Raw genomic sequence first — 22523 nt, 5'->3', positions numbered from 1 at the left:
AATAATTCTAGTGATGGCCAGTGCAGAAGAGATCGTAACATTACATAAAAGTAGCTTTTAATATCTGTATTTAGTTATTCAATTCTGCTTAAGCCAGCAAGAGTTCTGGAAAAAGTTCGATTTGAGAATTCTTTATATTGAATTAAGAAAATTCTAAGCTGGATGTCAGCTTGCTATCATCAGAAAGTTCGCATGGAAAAAAAATTACGTATGATAAACTGTTTGTGACTCACATATAAATTTTAAGAATAAAAATCTCAGATTTACCCTTATATCCTAGAAGTTCATTCCATAATGACGACTTTGGTTTAGTAATAATAAAAATATGTTGACTTCAATAGTTGATCAAAATTTAAGAAGCTGGTGAATCTTTCCTCATTTCCCACATACCTTTTCTCAGGAAGCTACCTGAGAAATGTGACCCACCAGAATATCAGAAAAAATTAAGAGGAAGCTAGAAGGCACAGCAATCAGGGCAACTTGATTCAGAGACACAAACAGCTCTATGTCTTGTCAGGTCTATAGAGAACATTCAGTCCAAACAGGAAGAGGTAAAACTGACAGAACACTAGACATTTCTGAACATATGAAGCCATTTAGACACTGGTAGTTTAGTAATGAGTAAAGAAAAAAACTAAGCAGATGAAAAACTCAGCAAAAACAGGTTGTGCAGGAAAGAAAAACTGGGTAAGCTAAAAAGATGTTGCTGCTGTTGCAAACAATGAGTGCCACATGATATGTAAAAATGGATAGGGAAAGCATGCATGTATGTTGGGAACAAAGTAGTGAGCTGAGCAAAACCCTTCTTCCATAATGGGAAACAAATATATCAGGATAAAAATTTTAAAATCTAATTATATAACAAAAGTATGCATGTTATCTGGAGAAAGGTAAAAACCAAAAGAATCAATAAGATCAAAACTAGTTATTGCAGTTGGGACGGTAACAAGCTTCATGAATCTGTTCACATATAATTCAACAAAATAAAAATGAATTGAAACAAGGTTATAACTGCAGACACACACACACACAAAGAAAAAAATCCATGAAAAAAATTACAAATCACAGAGTTTGGTGAAAATGCAAATGAAAACCTACAACGAGAACTTTTATGGGAAGGTCTTGGAAAGCTAAACTATTTGGGGAGAGGGGGAGAAATATCACCCTTTAAATTTCTTACCTTTGACTGTTAGATTGAAGCAACCAAGCCTATCGCCAGATAATGAGTCAGCACCACATTGTAACACCACAGCACTAGGCTGATACATCTCCATCACTTTTGAGATTATCTATACACAAAATAACAACTATTAACATTTAGTAACATTTCAAAATTCCATTTCAATTCTGAAAGTAACACTTACAGGCTTAAATATTTGTCCGTATGACTCATCATCTATACCGTCTCTCATCGGAAAATTGACAGCATAGTATTTGCCTTTTCCAGCACCAATATCCTAAAACACATAAACAGAGCTTACAAAATAGTTCATAATGAAAAGCTTGACATATTAATTAAAATATTTAAAAGATTAAAAGACCAAATAACAAGACCCAAGTTTGAATGTATCTTAAAAGTTGAGATAGAAACAACACATATTGAAAAAGTAAATAAATGTTCCAATACTTATAGACTGCTTGTAAAGACTAAAAGAACCACTCCCAATTAATCTGCAATGGCATTTTTAAAGCTTTATTAGTTTATATTAATTGTACAAAATAACGGGCTTCATTATTGAGTGACAATTTTTGAGAAAAGACATTTAACATAGTTAAAGGTAGTATTAAATTACATCATTAACATCAACCCAAGAAATTCATCACAAGCAAAACTATATATAAGGTGAGGAAACAATGTTAACTTGTGGAAAATATACACTTTAAGTACAACTGTCTCTAATGCAAGATCCTTTTTGTGGGCTCACATTCTGGTATGGGCTTACTTATGATGAAAGAAAGGTCCAGACTTTCTTCAGGTTTTAACAGATATAGACTAAAGCATCAGATCTGTTCTTTTAATATGGTTTTGCTTCTATTTATTAAGTACTGCTCAAGAGATTAATACCTCTCCAAAGATGCAAAGAACAGCAAGTAAGAGCTAGGCTCCAGATATACTGTATCTTACTGAAATGAATACATATTTAAAATTATTTGTATATGTTTCTGTGTGTTTGCATATGTACCTTTCTGTGTGTATAGATATATACACTTAACAGAGATAGTACAGTGGAGACATTTCTACAGATAGTGTTTTAACTGCAACACCGAATTATCAGAGGCACCTAATTCTTATGTGTTTTAAATTAAATCTCAAGATGTATAATCTTTAGGAATACTAACATTTTGTTCAAGTTCTTCCCATACCTACAATGATCTCAGCATAGATCCACTTTTACAAAAGCAAAGTTTATCTTCAATATTAGATTTAATGACTCAACTTTTTAATAGAGAGAAAGCAAACAGAATCACACATCCTCCTTTCTTAAAGCAATTTAAATTTTGATGTGGCACTAAATACTAACTATACAAATGTGGATAAACTGAAGTACTGTAAATCCCTAGTCTCCTGCATAGCTGAAACAGAAAGAATACACTTGGCCCCTAGATTTTACAATATATAACAAAGTTGGTCAGCACTTCTCACCCTAACTAAAAGCTGGCAACTCAGAGCTGCTACCCTTGTTGAATCAAACTTTACCCCTATTCTTATCCCACAACTGCTGTTTTACTATACTTCCATTTCCTTCTTCCACCTAGAGTATTTAAAGCAAACAGTCTTAACAATCAGCAGGATGCAGAGTAGCCTTCTTTCCTGCTTTAGAATGAATTATCAGGCAGAAAAGGGAATGTTCATTTAACCATAACCAAAGATACACATGAATTTCACAGATAGTCTAAACATAGCTACATATATAATGAAATGATTGGGTTAAGTTTTCTCACAAAATTTTGGTGACACATTTAAAACAGTCAAATGTTATTTGTAGAATCTTTTCATGTAAATTTCATATAAGATTATAAAACCTTAAATGAGAAAACCATACGTTGCAAGTATTTCTCAAGTCCTTCTGAGACATGCATTCTCTAATATTTTCCAAAAACTTTAATAAAAAAAAATAATAAATGAGAAAAGACCATGGTGACAATATACTTTCAGAAGTTAAGAGACAGCCATTTGCCACTTCTGAGGTTATACTACAAAGACACTATGCTGTTCTTCAAACTTAAAAGCCAGAAGAGATTTTTCTTGATTTCTACTGGGTTGTAAAAATATATTCTATAGGCTTAGCCAGTATTTTCTAAAACTTTGGCATAATCACCCTGTTTCTGGGATCTGAGAATGTATACTTCTGACAGGTTCTCAGGTATTGCTGACCTTGCTCACTTAGGGATCATTCTTTGAGAACCACTAACCTATAGGGAAGGCCAAGTGAGAAAAGTAAGAAATTACAAAGTTAGGAAATGTTTTAACATCAAAGCTCTTACTGTATGAATTTACTGAAAGAGTACCACCTTGTGGTACAATAAAGAAAAGGAATACTTTTGAAGCATAAGGTTACTCTTTAAAACTCTTGATTGCTAAAAAGTGACAAACCATAGTTGGAAAAATAACTGTAGCAGTTTAGAACATTCAATGCCAGGAAAGAGTACCACCTTGTGGTAAGAAAAAGAATATGAAGAGTATTTTAAGGCTACTCTTTTCAACATGCATGCAGTGAGTCAAAAAACAAAAACATCAAATGGAAAAGTAAAAAATATATAATAGAAATAAATGCATTTAATGTAAAAGACAAGCAGTACTAAGGTATGCTATTCTTTCTCTCTCCAAATGATATACACTGCAAATTCCAGAAGGCTTAAAAAAAAAATCAAGTCAGGAACAATCCTAAAAAGAGCACCAAAAGCATCTATAAAGACCTGTTTTATCCCATTCATCTTTACATCAATACCAATGTAGGCTACTAATAGATAGTTTCAAAAAAAAGTACTTCATGGTCCTTGGATGTTCAAAAACAGGTATTCAACCAAAGTATATAGCTAATCCCCAAAAAGTCCTTGCAATCTTCATTAAATTTTTGCTTATAGTCAACAAAGTGAATTCTAGCAGATGTTACGGCTTATAGTCCTTTAATTCTGCACTGAAACTTCAAATTAGTGGCTCATGAAAAATATTAGCTCAAGTACAAGACTACTAATTTGCAATTTTAATTTCATATTCATTTTGACAGAATTTGATCTTACCCTCAAGTCTCCTGTGCCAGGAAAGTATTCCCCATATTTGTGGAATGAAACAGTCATTACACGATCTGTTGTATAAAAAGCTTCTTCAACACCATCACCATGATGGATATCTATATCAATATATAAGACCCTTTGATGATACCTGAAAACAAAGCCGTAAGTAAGTTTGTTTTTTTAAGAAAGGTTCTAAGATGGGAAGAACCACCATGAATTCAGAAAATTTTTGAGTTCATGCATTCCAGAATGCTCAACCCCATTCTTACATCAGCCTAAAAGAACATTCAAGCATTTGAACTTATAGTTTTAAACTTAAAACCTTTAAATCTCCCCTTTGGAACCAATGTTGGTGAGAAAATGTGCTTACTCTCTTTGTGAAACGTATCCAGTTCTGTATGCTTTAAAAATTGCCTATGTTTCAATATATTACAACAGACGATTATACCATACTCAAGAGTGTTATATTAACTAAGACACCTCTATAGCATACCATCAACGTTACAAAACAGGGATTGACAAGCTGTGCCCTATACACCAAGTCTGACCGTCTTTTTATACCTTTGGGCTATTAAGTGCTTGCATTTTTAAATGGTTGAAAAATAAAGTCAAAACAAGATTATTTTGTGACATATCAGTTATATATCACTCAAACACCCATGCTTGTAAAATGTTCTATTAAAACATGGCCATGCTCATTGCTCATTTGTTTATATACTGTCTCCAGCTTCTTTCGTTCTACAACTGCAGAGCTGAGTAATTGTGATAGAGACCACATGTAGTACTCTCAGCACTTCACAATGATACTTGGAACACTATAAATTGGAGCAATACAGTTACAGCTCACATGCACTTTAGGAGATACCAAATAGTATTTTATTACCAGTTCATACTCACTTCAAAGCAAGAAAAGGGCAAAATACACTTCAAATGTCATCTTTTTAAAGTACAGTGACGTGAGGATTATTATTTGGTTATCCCATTAGATGGCAAAACAGTGGATACTATCCAGTGATATCCTAGCTGTGCTAAAAGAATACAATGCCAGCTGACACTGCCAGAATAGGCACCCATAATATTCTCAACTTACTGGAAAGCAACATTTAGAAACCTAGAATATTGAAAACTCAGATTTCTCATTATAGCAGAATTTCTTCACAAAATTAAAAATGTAAAAGTGAAGTTGTGATTAAAGTTAAAGTTAAGTTTCCAAGTGGTTCATGTGTTAGACAAGCAAAGAAAGTGGTTTGTTCAGGCAAATATTTAAATCTTACTTGATTTTACTTGCTGAGGAAATATATTCAGTAAAATTAAGCTTAAGTCTAATAGCCTAGTCACCAAGAACTTGCTCAAAGAATTGGAGTCACTGGAACCAGCATTAACAGACAATTAAAAACAGTTTTCAAATTTCAAATGGTCTTCCGTGATCCTTGATATGTCAACAAGATGTTACAGACCCTAGTCAGTTACAGTTTAAGAAGCCAACACCAACTTTTAAGTGACAAATTAGCCTTTATGGATACTGTGTTTGGAATAACTATAAACAGAAACATTTTTTAAAGCTTAGAAAAAATGAATTCAGAACAATCTGAAAGCTTCCTGGTATTTACCACAGGATGAGTTTTTACACTGACTGTATAGAAAAAAGGAGGCAAAGTAAATGTACCCCCATATACAGCTCAGTCCAGCCCTTATGCCTAATATGTGTTGTGAATGGGGAGACGTGGTGTGGGAGAAAAAAAAAAAAAAAAAAAAAAAGAACAATCTGAAGTAGAATCTGCTAAGATGTTACAACTGATAATGGTTAAAAAAAATCTAACTTTGCAATCTGTGAATTTCTAAGTACCTTCATCTATCTCAAACTATAGTCAGGATGACTTAAAAATATAAACCCTTCAGCAACGGAGATATAATTTCATATCCGTTAGTAAAGAGTAAGGCTCCATTTGAATGTAGAAGTTAGGCAGTTATCTAGATTCACTCAATAGGGAAACAGATTTCCTTTAAAAAAGGTTTTAAATTTTTGTCCTCAAGTGAGACATATAAACTTCCAAAGTCATATCTATGATTTTTATTAGCTAAAACTATAATTCATTTAACTTGTCAACTACTTCTAACATTTTTCAAAGGATAATGGTAGTTTCAGACATTTACACACATTTTTCTCACTCTTAAACAAGGATTGGACAAAATTTCTTGCATTTCAACACTGGCTTGTAATGAATTCATAGAAGAAGATAACATTTCAATCTATTACCTTTAACTTGATAGTTTTTAAAAGGTTTTTAAAATGTTTTAATTAAAACATTTTATCATAGGAAACATGTCAATGCAAGTTAACTTACTTTAGTAATTCAAGGATGGCAAGCACAATATCATTAACATAACAGAATCCTGATGCTTCTGATTTCTTGGCATGATGTAATCCTCCGGCCCAGTTAACAGCCATATCGGTTTGCTGCCGGTTTAACTTTACAGCCCCAGCTAAGAAGTAGAAACATAAGGCATTTATAAATTTTTTGGTTTTGTTTTGTTTTGCATCCTGGGGTTTGAACTCAGGGCTAACCTTGAGCCACTCCACTAGTCCTTTTGTTTTGTGATGGGTTTTTCCAAGATAGAGTCTTGTGAACCATTTGCCTGGCCTGGCTTTGAACCACAATCCTCCTGATCTCTGTCTCCTGAGTAGCTAGGATTTCAGGCATTAGCCATCAGTGCCCAACCTTATAAAATTTTTAACATTAAAAAATTAGTAAAGCCAAGCACGTCATGGATAAGCAAAAGAGTTCAAAGTCATTAAAGGTAAGCAGTAATACTGTCTAACCATTGACTCTAATAGCTAGAAGTTTTCCTTAGATAGGAATTTTTTTATAGCTGTGACCTGATGAAATGTACTCAAGGAAAGCGGTAGGAAACAATGGGAGGTAGAAGGATAAAGTCTTTTAACTGTAAATATAAAGTTAATAAAAAAAGTTTAAGCCATTATGATCATAAACACAGGGTTTAAAGACAATTATACTTGCTAGTTTGGCTCTGGAATGGCACTATTGGGAGATGATGGAATCTTTAAGTAAGAGATGAGGCCTAGTGGGAGGGTTTAGGTCATTGAAGGTTCATGACCATAAAGGAGGATATTGAGATTCTGGCCCATTCTCTTCTTTCCCACCATCAGGCACTGCCACAGGCCCAAAGCAACAGGGTCAATCAATCAAAACTGTGGGTTCTTTAAACTTGTCTTCTTTATAAGATGATTATGTCAGGTATATTGTTGTAGTAATGGAAGCCTCAAGAACACAATACTATGACCAGTGTTTTGGGATTTTTTTGCTATCAAAATTCACTACCATCAAGCAGGGCATGATGGAAGATGCCTGTAATCCCAGCACTTACAGGTAGAGACAGGAATATGATGAGTTTGAGGCTTTGAGGTCAGCTGGGGTACAAAGACACTCGGTCTCAAAAAACAAAACAAAAAAAGCAAAGCAAAGCAAAACTAAACCAAACTTCTGCTTTATACAAATAACCCAAAGGATCCCTTCAGATCAACTTTTAAACCTGACTGATTTAAAATACTTACCAACTGAGCCACCAGTGGAGAGCTGACAAAACTCAAAGAGCCCATCAAACACCGGACAATCTTCTCCAACATTAACTGTGGAAAATGAATTTCATGAATCTCCATATATTAAGCAAATTATTGAAAGCTTTTTTCCTTACGAAACTATTTCCCACAAAACCTGTTGTTTGTTGTAATCTGAAAATATATACTTTATAGTAGAAATCAAAAATTTCCAATTTAAAAATGTAATTCAGTATTTACTCACGGTAATTAAAGTGCTACCTGTGAAAAGCCATCACCGAACCTTATCAGGATTGTTTGTGAAATAGTTCTGCTCTATTAATAAAAAGTCAATAGACTATGTCTGGCTGCATAGCTAAAGTGGTAGAACATTTTACCTAGCAAATACAAGGCCCTTGGCTCAATCCCCAGCAAAAAAAAAAAAAAAAAAAAAAAAAAAAAAAAAGGGGGCAGGGGAAGAAAACTTTCAAAGCTTAAAAAATCTTTGCTTTTGTTTAATTAAAACATAGGTTTAGCTGGAATTACATTCCTGTAATTGCAGCACTCAGATGGCTGAAGCAAGTGGACAGAAGATTTGTGGCCAGTACACAGTGTTCCAGATCAGCCTGTGCTACATACAGACTGTCTCAGAAAAACCCCAAAACATGAGGCTTGCAGAGTGGCTTGAGCAATAAGAACACTTGCCTAACAAGAATAAGGCCCTGAATTCAAACCCCACTGCTACCAAAATAATAGTAATAATAATAATAATAATAATCCAAAATATATCAGGGCTGAGTGTGGTGGTACATGCCTGTGACCCTAGCTACTGGGGAGGTAAAGGTAGGAGGATTGTGGTTTGAGGTCAGATAAAGTTACTGCAAGATCCTATCTGAAAAATGAACTAAAATTCAAAAAGTACCCCCAGAACTATCTTGAAAAAAAAAAAAAACAAGTTTTCTGGACATTTCTTCTTCCATATACAATAAAGTAATCAAGATTTTAAAAATTAAGCTAACTCCCATTTCCTAACTTTAAAACGCCTTAGCTACACATAGCATCCCACTTATGACTTAAAAGCTGTTGGCTATGTCCATAGTTAACCTTGATCTTGAAAGATGGTAAAAATTAACTAAGCTCATGGGAGCAAAAATACAGAAGGAAAAGATACTTAGGTAAGTATATCTACATACAGACACACGACACATCATGATGTGGTTACTTTCTCAATACTGAGACAATGAAAGCATATACTAGATGTATCATTCTCAGTTACTCCCCATAGTCCAAATTATAACCTCTTCAGTGCTTTATATAGCCATGTAAACCTGTAAGTTACAAGCACTATTAAGAATAAACCTTAGTTTCTCACTATTCAGATATGACCATAACTTAATATAACTCAGTATTATGGTTTGTTTTTCTTCCCCAGGAGTAGGGCCATGCTTGCTAGGCAGCTGCTCTACCACTTGAGCCACACACTGAGCCTTTTATGCTTTAGTCATTTTTCAGATAGGGTCTTGTGCTTTTGCATAGGGCCTGTGTAGCTGGGATTACAGCTATGCCCAGTTTATATGCAGTTTTAAAATCAGTACTGTTAATTTATTTGCACAAGGGCTACCCATGCGTGTAAATCTGAATCCCCACTAAAAAAATCATGGATAAATAATACTTGTTCTAATTGTAGCATCCTTGAACCAAGTAAGATAAGCTATGGTGGAAATGTGTACGAATGAAGTCCTAGTAATTTGTGAGAAATATAGCAACTACACTAAATTTAATAATACAATCATCACTAAGTTAATCAATAAAAAGTCCATCTCTCACTGATGTGAATGGATTCTAGCATCAAGTTTTAAAAAAGACTGTTCCAATTATTTTAGGATATTCTGCATTCTACCTTCAATCCACTCTTCCCATCTCTAATAAGATGCTTTTAACTTAAAAAAGAAAAAACTATGTAGAGAATAAAATATTTCATTATCATCTCAACAAAGGGGAAACACTGTATGTATTACAGTACAAGTACAGGTCAACTAAAGCACACAAATAGAAGGTGAAAGGTATGTATCAGGGTAAGAGTACTTAAAATATAATTTTTTTTTTGAAGCAACACAGCAAGATTTCCCTACCAATATTCATTATCCCAAAGTTATCACTGAAGCAAAATTTTAAAAAAACCATCCAACCTGCCATTCAGATAGATTTTTTTTAAAGCAGCTTCAAAATTGTTATATTAACTTTTTGAATCAATAATTACATTAACATTTAACTATCAATTTGCATAACTAATTATAAACCTCGAAAAATGCTCATTTACATTCATCAATATTAAGATATACTTTTTACAACGTACATCTCTGCATCTGCTTACTATACTCAGACATGTTATCTGGTCTTATTGACCGTAGAAATTTGATATACTCATCACTGTGATATTTTGTCATTTCTTCAGCAGTGGCTTTATGGGGTCTCTGTAAAGAAAAATCAGACTGTAATTAGTTGTTACAAAAGAATTATCACACAGAATATACAATTTCCCTTAATAGTCCCTTCAAAAGAATGAGGTCCACCAAATAAAATGAATTTCAAAGCTAACCCAAATTCACACATGGCTGTTTTAGGAAATATTAATGAATACAGACTGGCATAACCAACTAGTGATTAGTTGCTTCTTATATTTTAGTGGAAACAGCTCAACCCATATAAAATCAAATTCATGTTAATAAACTCATTTTTCAACATAAACTTTCTGCTGTATATCCACTAAATTCAGTGACCAACACAATAAGGGGATTGGACTTTGATCACATGATAAAGCGAGAGCACACAAGGAAGATATGAGGACAGGTAAGACACCTAAAAAACTAGATGGCATTTGTTGCCCTCAATGCAGAGAAACTAATGCAGATACTTTAAAGCAACAGAGGCCAACAGGAGAAGGGAACCAGGAACTAGACAAAAGGTTAGTCCGAGAAGAATTAATTTAGAAGGCAACACACATGTACAGGAAAGCAATGTGAGTCAACTCCCTGTATATCTAAACTAGCAAAAACCCTTGGTCCTTCCTATTATTGCTTATATTCTCCAACAAAACTAGAGATAAGGGCAAAATAGTTTCTGCCTGGTAGTGAGGGGGTAAGGGGGGGAGAGAGAGGGGGTAGGGGGGGTAAAGGAGGGCGTGGGGGGAAGGGGAGAGAAATGACCCAAACATTGTATGCACATATGAATAAAAGAAAATAAATAAAATTTAAAAAAAAGAACTCATTCTTACGATCCACCTTTTTCTTTGCTTATTCTAATTTGCTTCTTTTGAAGAGCTCCATTTCATATGATACACTTCATTCACATTTGGATGAAGAGTAACTTCATCCAGAGTTAATTCTTATCAAAATCTTCCTATCAAAAATATCTATATGTACAAGAAAATAATTCATGTAACATTGTCTAATATTGTCAACTGCTTCAAGTCTTTCTTTTCTCATGCAATAAATAAGTACTGTTGCGTCTTATATTTGTTTACATATACCTCCTTGCTTTATCCACAAAAACTCTAAGGTAGCTGTTATATCTTAAGATATCTGCAGTCTGCCTGTAATCCTAGCTACTCAGGAGGGCAGAGATGAGGAGGATTGGGGTTCAATTTGTGAGACCCTATCTTGAAAAAGCCCTTCACAAAAAAGAGCTGGTGGAGTGGCTCAAGGTGTAGGCCCTGAGTTCAAGCTCCAGTACTGCAAAAAAAAAAAAAAAAAAAGTTTCATGTATTGTATTACCAATAAATACTTGTAAGGTTAATTTTCTACACAATTCCTTTGTAACAGTCCCAGGTCAACCCTTTTTATCAGCATAGGCACTCAACAATTATTTTAACAAAAATAGTTGATATGCTGGATGAAGTTGTTCTCCAGAAACAGGGCAGCTACAGATAGGAGGAACTGCGTATAAAATGACTAAAGGAACAGGATGAAAAGAGGGGAATAATGAAATTTCAAAGTACTAGTTTAAAAAAAAATTAGTGCTAAATATTTACCAAAAGGTATACTCACATATATCTCCATTTTTCTGTATAAACCATAATTCAACAGCAAGTTATGAGTCATCCGGATTCTATGAGGTTTCATGGGATGACCTTGTCCATAATAATAATTTCCAATATCACCTAAAATAAAGATACAAAGTAAACAATACAGACCACAGAACTATTCAAATCCAAGTATGTTCAACCTTAAAAGGCATTTATTGCTTAAGTAAGATTAAAAATCTTAGTGATTTTAGAATTATTTTTGCAATTTTCAAACTATTAGAAAATCAAGCTATCATGCACCTTTTACATGCTAACGACTCCATTACTATTTGTAGATCAAGGAAAGTTGTACTAACTTTTTGTTTCCTTTTTTAAAGTTTTTGTTCCCTAAAGTGATACTTTAGTATATTCTTGCAAATTCAGATGCTTTCATGTGATTAAAAAATTTTTTTTTAAATTTTTTTCTGGCAAACATTGCTTCTTAGATATTTACTGACACCTCAGAAATTCTTCATAGTTGGTATTATGAGGGTTAAATTCTTCTATGCCCATCATAGTCTATCAGAAGTTTTGGTAACTGAAACTTAGGTTCTAAAGTAAGTTCTGCTATGCTAAAATGTATTCATGACATTCTTTAAGGTATTTATGTTCTCATTTCTTGTGACTAAACAGTTATAGTTCCTAACTTTTCTTTTAAAATAACATCTTATGACCCAATGTCTTAAAAAATTGTGTGTAAAATAAGCAAATAATAGTGAAATCAGATTTTCATCAAATTTCGTAAAATTAATACTTCCAGGTAACATGCTATACTTATCATAGAAAGGGCCAGCAAGAACTCTTAAATATAAGTTATTCTTCTTATGTACGGTGCAGTTTTTACAACAGCCTTTATAAAGTTAAAGATCATTTTTAGCAATGCTTACAATGTTTTAACAATTAAAAAATTTTGTTAGATGCATGAGGCGCTGAATCTGAGTCCCCCCCACAACACACAAAAGTTAGGACAGCTAAGCTACTTTTAATTTTTGGAAATCTATTGTTTCAACACAGGTTTATACAATACAAGCTAGGATAAAAAATGTCATTTACCCACTTTTGAGATAATAAATCTTTCAAAGTCTTCCTTAAATACACACTTTTTTGTGTTTGTTTATTTAATGGAAAACAAAAACAAAAATCTAAGAACTTTTATACTCTCTATCTACTTGACAATAGTTCAGGATGAACATTCACTTTTTCTTGAGGGTCTCACTGTGTAGCACAGGCCTACCTCAAACTCAAGATCCTCATGCCTCTACCTCCATCCTGAGTGAATATCCACCATTATAAAAATTCATGCTTCTAATATTATGACTAATACCTCTGAGTTATTTAATTTTATTTTTGCAACCCAAGCTCTTGTTTAAAAACAATTTAAACACACACACACAGACACACAGCTGCTTAAAAGGAAGAGCAACCTTTTCAACACAGGTGCCAACAATGACACTAAGAAACAATACAGACAAGTCACAAAGCAGGGCTATGGGTACTATGCAGCATTAGTCTGCATTTGGCTACTAAGGCAAGACACAAACTACCTACACCAAGGATTTGCCATAAAGCTCTGCCCTACATGGTGGCAGTACAACTAGTTTCTTGAAAGCAGCCTAGTCTCATCAGGTAATCAATTAAGGTTACAAAGCACCAAGTACTTAAATTAAGGCAAGGAAGATATTTCTAAGCTATCATCACTACAAACAGAATACAGTAAGAAGAACATCCAGTCTTCACATAACTTTCATTTGCTTCTGTGTATTAACAAGAAGAAATACCTCTAACATCTACATCTTAAAACCAAATTATTTTGGTTAATAGGCATACTAAGAATCCAATGGAAAGGAAAAGATAATGACAATTTCTCAGTGTCTTATAAGAAAATATACAGGGGCAATTAAGATTTACTGAGTAGAGAAGACGCTACTCTAAGCACTTCACATGCATTATCTTTCTAATTTTTTTAACAATTCAGTGATGCAGGAATATTCCTATTTTATAATTGTGAAGAAGCAGGAGATATAGACAAGTCAAGTAAAATCATCAGTCATACAACTAGGAACTAGAGGAGCTACATTATATCCCAGAAATGACAGCTCACAGTCAATTATTAAGGAGTAGTCACTAGCAGAATGGCACTTATAGTCACAAGAAACAGTAGGAGCAAGGCAAAAATGACATAATATGGAATATACATATTTTTAACTAAAACTGAGGGTCTTTGTTAATTTAAAGAAAATTAAGGGAAGCAGTTACCTATTCTAATCTATCAAAGTAACTTAATTGTTACAGGGTCCTTAAATTTATATTACTGTACATAGCTTTCTCTGCCATATTTTGAGACCCTAGTTCTACAAAGAATATGTGTACAGCCCAAATGACACATGTCTACAAGGGCAGCCAAATTACAGATTATTTTATCAGGAATTCCTCCAAATGAAAGAAAGTTACAAAAGAACTGCTTCTAACTTTTTCCTGCTTAATGTCAGTCCTCTAGATGACTGCTTTGTAGACATCTACCTGTTAATAAAGACAAAATGTCTCCTAGTTTGATGAACCTATAGTTTTCATTCATTTCATTTAAATGGCCAGCTATCTAGTTTCAGCATTTTAAATGTTATCCTATTTCCATCAAAATACTTAAAACACAACCTTCCTTTTCTTGCTAATGCAAAGAAATTACCACTTAGAATAATTTATCTGCAACTTTAAAAACTGATCACTGTTCAAGAAGTGATCAGAATTGTATGAAACTGGTTACTAAAGTCCACAATCTCTTATTTGAAGTTCCTCTTTTAAAAAAATTTTTGGCAGTACTGAGGTTTGAACTCAGGGATTTGTGCTTATGAGGCAGGAACTCTAACGCATGAAGCCACAGCTCCAACCCTGTATGCTCTGGTTATTTTTGAGATACGATCTTGCTTTTTGCCTAGTCTGGCCTATATCATGATTTTATGCTTCCTTGCTGTAGCTGGGATGACAGGCACGGACCACCACACCCAACTTTTTCCAGAGATGGGGATCTCATGAATTTATTTTTTTTGGCCTGGGCTGTCCTTGAGCTGTGATTCTCCCATTCTCAGCCTCCCAAATAACTACAATTAGGCTTGAGCCACCACACCCTGCTTATCTTAAATTCTGGAAACTAGATACATTTCAAATTTCAGACTTACTCAGATTTTGTTAAAGGTAATATGGTACAATCTGCTGTATTAATATACTAAAGCCTTGGCAGAATTCTAAACACAAAAAATATGTAAATATTCACAATAAGTGGAATAAAGACCATAAATAAATTAGGCAACAGTGGCTCATGCCTGCAATCCTAGCTACTCAGGAGGCAGCTCCAGCAACTAGCATGCCAAACCCTATCTCAAAAAAACCCATCACAAAAAAGGGATGGTGGACTGGCTCAAGGTGTAGGCCCAGAGTTCAAACCACAGTACTGCAATAAACAAACAAACATAAATAGCATTGTATTGCTAATTCTGGTTAAGCTCTTGATTCCAAGTGAGTTATTAAAAAAAAAAAAAAAACCCTTACAATTTTCTGATCATTTTAGATTTTAGGACTATGAAATAAACTTTTACCCTCAAAGTTAAACTAACTAAAAAAAGATTCAGGGAAAAACAAAAAAAAGTATGAAAAAGTTACTGTGTTATTTTTGTCTGCCACAGATAAAATTTTAATCAGCTAGCAGGTTTTAACGTAATTGGTCCTTCCTCATTACATCCCATAATACCATTTTCTCCTGGATTTTCCTAATACCTCATGCCCATTCTTCTGCCAACCTTTAAATATCAGTGTTTTTTCAACCTGAGAAAACAAATTAAGAGCCTATTACTTTGCAAGTTAAGCACTGTTCTAGATACCTGAGTACATCAGCGAATAAAGAGTTCTGCCCTAAATCATCTCTCAAGAATGAGTCCTAGGTCCTTTTGCCTATATTTTTAAAGCTTCAATATTTTACCAGCTATAGGTAGGCCTCTCCTTGCTGGGTTCCAGAAGAGGTAACTCTTCTCAGTATTTTCATTTGAACTAAATAAAGATCTCAAATATAAGACGGCAATAACAGAGCCTTTGATTAGTCTTTACCATCTCTACGAGTGGTACTAAGACCCACCTGACTGCTCAATTCAGAAATGTAGGAGCCATCTTTTATTGTTTACCACCATTCCTCACCTCCAACTTCATTCATCAATGTTCTGTTGGTTTTCTACAAACCTCTCTCAAATATGTTCATTTCTTTTTAAAAATTATATTATTGTTGTATTAGGGGTACACTGTGACGTTTTCAAAAGTTCTTACAATATATCATAGCTGAATTCACCCCCCTCCATTATTCTCCTTTATTCCCCCAAATATGTCCATTTCCATCTAAAACACAACCATTTCATTCTATGTAGACCTGTGCACATTTAATTCATGCTTTCAGCCTACATTCTATTACTTACAATTCTTTTATGAGAATGGCCTCTACTTAAAAAGAAAAAAAAATAACAAAACCAGAACATTCACTAGCTTTCCAATCCCTGAATAAATTCAAAATCTCTTAACACAAAGCCTCATGTGATCTGGTCTTTTACTGCCTAGCTGAGCATCCCATGGGTCCCTCATGTCTTCCTCTTGGCTGGCTTTCTCTTTGGCATGCCAAGTTCTAACTACTTGGCCTTTGCAGTTTGCAATGTCATTATGATGGAAACTTTTAAAACTGGCCCATTCTCTTTCTTCAGGCCCTTCTATTGTCTGATTGATTCTCTTATCAAAGATCCTTTTTTCTCCCTTTCCAGGTCTGGGGATCAACCCCAGGGCTTTGCAAATGCTAGGCAAGTAGGCAAGTTCTCTACCACTGAGCTATAATCCCTACAGCCCTCTTGTTCTCTTAAGAGATAATCTTTTTTGTCTACCTGGCACACATGACTTTAACATATATTTGGTATTTCTGAGCCCAAAGCTGAATTCATGAACAAGTATAAGCTACTGAAATTGAGGATAAGACTTACTAATCAATACAAATAACACCCTTAGACTGGGACTTTAAATCTGATGATACCTGCATTTCCCTTTGTTAACATTCTCTTAAGAAATCATACCTTCCTTTCCCCAATTCCAACTGTTTTAAGGATTTGTCAACATTTAAAGCTTTTGTTAAGGAAAAGAAATAATAACTTAATACTATTTTTATTTATTTATTTGTTTCTGGTAGCAGAAACTCTATAAACAAGGTGTGTGGGGGGGAATCTTTACATTCCAGGTGTTCATCTCTCATTGGACAACTAAGAGAATGTGGAAAAGGAATTTGGTTGACTGAGGAAATACAAATCTGTCTTCATCTATAAAACAGACAAAATCACATCTATCCTACCTGCCTGTGTCTCAAAAGTAGCTGTAAGAATTATGGCTCATGCCTGTAATTCTAGCTAGTCAGGAGGCAGAGATAAAGAGGCTATCAGTTGAAAGCCAGTCCAGGCAGATAATTTGCCAGACCCCAGCCCAACACACAAAAAAAGTGGCTGGCAGAGTAGCTCAAGTGGTAGAACACCTGCCTAACTAGTGTGAGGCTCTGAGTTCAAATCCCAGTACTACAAAAAAAAAAGTGTTCTGTGGAAGTGCTCTATCTGTAAATCCATAAGGAATTAATCATTTATTTATCAAGAACTCAAAGTTCAAGTTCAGATGGTGGAGATAAAACTTAATTCATAGAAGTGATAAAAAAAATAAAGCAGTAATTAGTGATCAAGGTAATAGCACCAAATCTCTGACAAGGTGAAGTATGAAATGAGTGGTAAAGGAATTCTGGAAGAAACAAGGATTCAAGCACAGGACATCTGTCTTATTTAAAATATAAGTTCTACTATGTATAAACAGTATCATTAGTATTCCTGAACTGTTACTGTAATTCCTTCAGCACTGGTATGTCCCAAAGAATAACTATGCATTTTATGGATAGTAAGGATTTATACCACAGCTAAGAATACATGCGGCTGTAGTAAGGCTATCTAACAAAAGACACTGGCACCACTGTTTTAAATAAAAATATAAAAAATCTGACAACAATCAGCTGCTGAGTACAAGTCCTGTATCTGTTAAGTAAATTAGGAAAACACTAGGAGGCATGATTTGGTAACTGTTAAATTCTATCTTTGTACAGTGCTAAGTGATTTTCTAGGGGCCACTTGTCTCCAAACGTTTTCATTATGCAACCCTATCAGAGGAAGAAAAAAGAGCACAGAGCAATTGAACTCTTATATTGCATTATAATCCTAGACCCCCCAAGCTTAATTCAAAACAATGTATACTTAACATTTCTAAATAAAGCATTGCAATTAGACAGAGCCAGCTTAGTTTGCTAATTACATTTGAGTAGAGGAAAACCACATCATTTTAGGGTCAGAGGGGATCTTAGTGACTGTAATTAGCTGTATGTATATAAAAGAATTATCAAGATTTAGAAATATGTGTTTGGAAACTTTGAAGGCACAGGCATGGATGCCTGAAGGTTCACTTGGGACCAGCATTACAGTGATCTAAAGTATACAATTCTGAAGATTATAACCCATACAAAGAAAAATACTTGTATCTTTAGAAGTACCTTTCTTTGAGAAAGCAGCACACAACCTCAATGATATGCATTCTTTTTTTTTTTTTGAGGTACTGGGACTTGAACTCAGGGCCTGCACCATGAGCCACTCCACCAGCCCTTTTTTGTGATGGGTTTTTTCAAGATAGGGGCTCATGAACTATTTGCCTGGGTTGGCTTCGAACCGTGATCCTTCTGATCTCTGCCTCCTGAGTAGCTAGGGTTATAGGCGTGAGCCACTGGCATCCAGCTTGTGATAAGCATTCTGAATTGCAAGAGGCTCAGAGTGTGCCTATGACCCTGGTAAGCAGAAAGCCAGGACACCTAATGGTTATAGAATTCACTACTTTACTCCTTTCTTTTACTTCTATTGTCAACAAGTTAATACCAGCTAATTTAGGTTAGATTTTTCAGGACCTATTACTACTGATACTACCCACTCCCAACCCAAACACTCTGTATACATGAAAGTCATCTAGTTCTTTAGTACCAGAAGCTACTTTACTCGCATCCTCTTTTCATAATTAAAAAAAGAAAAACTACTGCTACTTTTGTTTTATTTGGCTGAACTGGAGTTTGAACTCAGGACATTGCACTTGCAAAGGAGGAGCTCCACTTGAGCCACACTTCCAAGTCCATTTTGCTCTGGTTACTTTGGAGATGGGGTCTCAAGAACCATTTGCCCAGGCTGGCCTGGAATCCCAATACTTCCCATCTCAGCCTCTCAAGTAGGTCTAACTCACTAGTGCCTGGCTGCTACTTTTATTTTTGCAGTGTTGGGGTTTGAGCTCAGGGTCTTATGCTTTCTAGGCAGGTCCTTTACCACTTGAGCCACACCCGTATTACTACTTTCATAAACTGACAAAGTTGTTTTCTTTGAGACAGGGTCTGGCTATGTAGCCCAGGCTGGACTAGAACTATATAGCCCAAGGCTGACCTTGGCATTGGAGAGCCTCCTGCCTCAGCTTTCAAGTGTTGGAATTATGACACCAAGCTTGGCAAAGTAGGGTTTTTGGTAATGAAGATAAAAATTTTGGATATTATTTGTGCAGAGCTTAGTATGCAATTACATATCAATTAGCATAATTTTAACTATCCAATTTAATAGTTTCTGAAACTTTATTACCTCCCTACACCTCCCCCCAAACCCCTCAAAGAATATTCAGAATGTGAGCAACCAGAAAGTCCACTCTAAAAACAAATCAAGTAAGAGCTACAAGTAAGAGACATAACCCACCAGATTTCCAAACTGTCAGTTATGTATCTGGTTGGTAACTATCAGGTAAAGCAGTTGCATGGGCTAAAGTATTAAGCCATAATCACAAGACTTTTTAAAGTATCTCCACTTTACCAGTCAAACCTGTATCCTATCCCTGGAAACAGTGCCTGTCCCCTTCCTCAACAAAGGGGGCCAAGGAACAAATACCTGCTCAGAAAACTGCTACAAAAGTGCACCTCCTCGTTCCACAGTCTAAGCCTTGTGATAACAAGTTATAAGCAGCTTACCCCTTCTGAGCCTATCACTGTCAACATTAACTGATAGTTCCAAGAAAAGTCCCAGCACCAGTTTTCCCAAACCATTAATTAAGCCTCTTCCCTTTACATCCTTTACACATCTATAGAAGAATAAATGTTTATTTTAGAAAAAATATAATTTTTTAAAACACTAACAAGTTTATTTCCTTTCCATCTCCATCAGTGAATTCAGGACAAGACTTTGCCATTAGCCCAAAATATGCAATGTAATTCATGTTAAAATTAAAAGGTGCTCCCATCTCCACCTCTCTATGATGGTATAATGTCAAACCCATTTACGTAACAGGTGTGGTCCTCTCAAAAATATTAAAAAGGACTTTTTCCATTTCGTCTTAGTTTTCTCTAAGATTTTAGCTTTTTCCAGCAAATGACACAGGTGGCTATTTAAAACAGGCATTAAAAGATTAATCTTTGCCAAATGAAGAGATGGTATGGCCATTTTCAAGTTAAAGTCAGGTTCATTCTGACCTACAACGTAACTTTAGTACACTAAATGTAGGAAGCAGCTCCACAATTTGCACTGCCTTGTACAAATCTGATAGGACTTTCAGGTGACCGAGACTAGCTTCTTTGTTAAATTTTCTATTCCATCTCTCAAGATTATCTACCAAAGTCTGTGGAATCTGTGAAACAGGATAGTACTCCATTTAATATAAGACTGGCACAGGAAACAGGATTCAGAGATCTAATGTTACTGCTTACACTCAAGTTCGAGATCCCTTAAAATTACTTTTTATAACTCACTGCACTGTGACCTCAAACTTACCTGATTACCTACTTGGTCTTTGTGCACTACTTCTTAAGGTTTTCTTATACTAAGACTCCCACCACCTACAAACAGCCTTGACAAGCAAAATGCCAATGCTCTTCTACACCCCCAGAGCAGGGCGTATATTTCCTAATCGAACAAAGAGCAACAAAGACGTGGGTGGCAACCACGTCCCAGAGGCAAGCCAGGACTCATCGAGTCTGATCTACAACGCAGGCACTAACAGTTCCACGTTTCCCTACCACCTCCTTTTACTTTCCTTAACGACTACTTACCTCGAACTCCAAAACCCTAATTGTTACTCAGGAAGCGCAGCCCTTCCATTTGAATCTGAGAAAGTGGCGCTCAAAGAACCCGGCGAACAAAGGGGAGGGATGGAGCCCACGCAGAACACGAGCGTGAGGGCGCCACTCGCCGAACCCGGGGAGCGGGGGCGCGGGGATGCTCAAACTACCCTGCACCAGCGACCCGGGTCGAGGGGTCCGGGATGCGGCTGCGAGCAGAGAGAAAGGACAGACGCTCGTGCAGACAGACTGGGAGCAGGGGAGAAGGGAGCAGAGGAGCCGGGAAGGGGTTGGGGGAGAGGGCCAGAGGGGCGGAGCTCTCGAGGCCGCGAGGCTTTGTGTAGTCTGGGCCAAGCTCAAATTTTGATTCAGCAGGAAAAGGCCGGGTACAGGAGGCTGGGACCGGACGCCCCTAAACCTGCGCTGGCCCAGGCGGCGGGCGCGACAACCGCAGGGGCGGGGCGCCCCTTCCCACTTCCACGAAGCCAGACTAGGCCGGCCTGGGGTCGCAAGGCCGGAGGGACAGGCAGGAGGCAAGTGGGTCGCCCGGGGAATTCGCGTCTCCCACCCACAACGTCGGGCCGGGAACGGGTTAAGATGCGTCCAGGCGTCGGTCCCTCCTCCTTCCCACCCCTCACCACCCGCGCCCACTCGCGACGACGGCCGCGCGCCCCGAGCAGCTCCAGGCCTGGGGCCGCAGTCTTGCCGTCCCTTCTGCCGCTCGGCGGCTCTCTCACCATCGTAATAGTAGCAGACTTTCTTCTTGCCGCCTCCTTGACTGTACGCCATGGACCCGCCGGCCACCGCCGCCTCCCGGCTCCGGCTCCTCCTCCTTTACTGCTGCCGCCGCGGCTCGGCGGAGAGACACAAGGGCTGAGGGGCGGAGAGGGGTGACAGTCCCACAGGGAAAGGCAGGTCGGAAGGAGGGCAAGAGGGGACGCCGGAGGGTTCGGTACCGCCCGGCCCAGGGGCCAAGAGCACGGAGCTGGGGGTGGCAGCGGCGCCAACTCGCGACACTGGGGAGGGGGAGGGGGCCGCCAAACCACCTCCGGAGGCCGGGGGAAGGCGGGACGCATCCACTGTGGCCTTCACGGGGGAGGGAAGAGGCACAGCTGGTCAAGGAGGCCGCTTCCGGTTTGGGACAAGTGTCCTGCTAGTGATGAATAACTTGCGGAGGATGGTACCGTATATAGTCTTCAAAAAAAGGAAAGAAGGCCCAAGCTTCTCCGCTAGCAGAGAGAAAGAGCGTAGAACCTGGTTAACGTCCTCACCCTCGAATCCTCGCATAGTGGTTGCGTCTATCCTGAGCCTGCGCAGTCGGCGCCTGCTCAACCGTAGCCTTGGCGGTCTAGACCCCCTCGGCGTCGTCCCACGCTGCTCCCTTCCCCCCAGTGCCGCGAAGCTCCCGCCTGAGTCGGCCACGTGCCGCAGGCAGGACGGGGAGAGACCACTCAGGCGCAAGTTTGGGGCTTCAGGTGACCCTGGACTATAGCACTTGG

General features: G+C 37.0%; 1 protein-coding gene and 1 non-coding gene across 3 annotated transcripts in view; one reads left to right on the top strand and one right to left on the bottom strand.

Annotated features, from left to right (window-relative positions):
• Hdac2 (histone deacetylase 2) overlaps window positions 1-22080 on the bottom strand; it is a 29613-nt gene extending 7533 nt beyond the window's left edge. The window contains exons 1-8 of one of the 2 annotated variants that reach the window (XM_074076195.1): window positions 21762-22080; window positions 11839-11951; window positions 10149-10266; window positions 7811-7885; window positions 6582-6720; window positions 4243-4384; window positions 1365-1457; window positions 1181-1289 (exon numbers count right to left, since the gene is read on the bottom strand). In XM_074076195.1, the coding sequence (XP_073932296.1) occupies window positions 1181-1289; window positions 1365-1457; window positions 4243-4384; window positions 6582-6720; window positions 7811-7885; window positions 10149-10266; window positions 11839-11951; window positions 21762-21813 (841 nt within the window). In that variant the 5' untranslated portion in view covers window positions 21814-22080. Of the gene's footprint in view, window positions 1-1180; window positions 1290-1364; window positions 1458-4242; window positions 4385-6581; window positions 6721-7810; window positions 7886-10148; window positions 10267-11838; window positions 11952-21015; window positions 21150-21761 lie in introns of those variants that run through there. The other variant, XM_074076199.1, reaches the window with a different exon arrangement.
• LOC141416670 (small nucleolar RNA SNORA51) lies at window positions 5830-5963 on the top strand. Its single transcript, XR_012441290.1, has one exon. It is a non-coding gene; the product is annotated as a small nucleolar RNA SNORA51 (small nucleolar RNA).
• Window positions 22081-22523: the final 443 nt, after the last annotated feature.

Source organism: Castor canadensis, chromosome 1 (assembly GCF_047511655.1).
Source record: "Castor canadensis chromosome 1, mCasCan1.hap1v2, whole genome shotgun sequence".
Lineage (NCBI taxonomy): Eukaryota > Metazoa > Chordata > Mammalia > Rodentia > Castoridae > Castor > Castor canadensis.
Note: the sequence above shows the minus strand (reverse complement) of the source record. Positions and strands in the feature narration are given on the sequence as shown.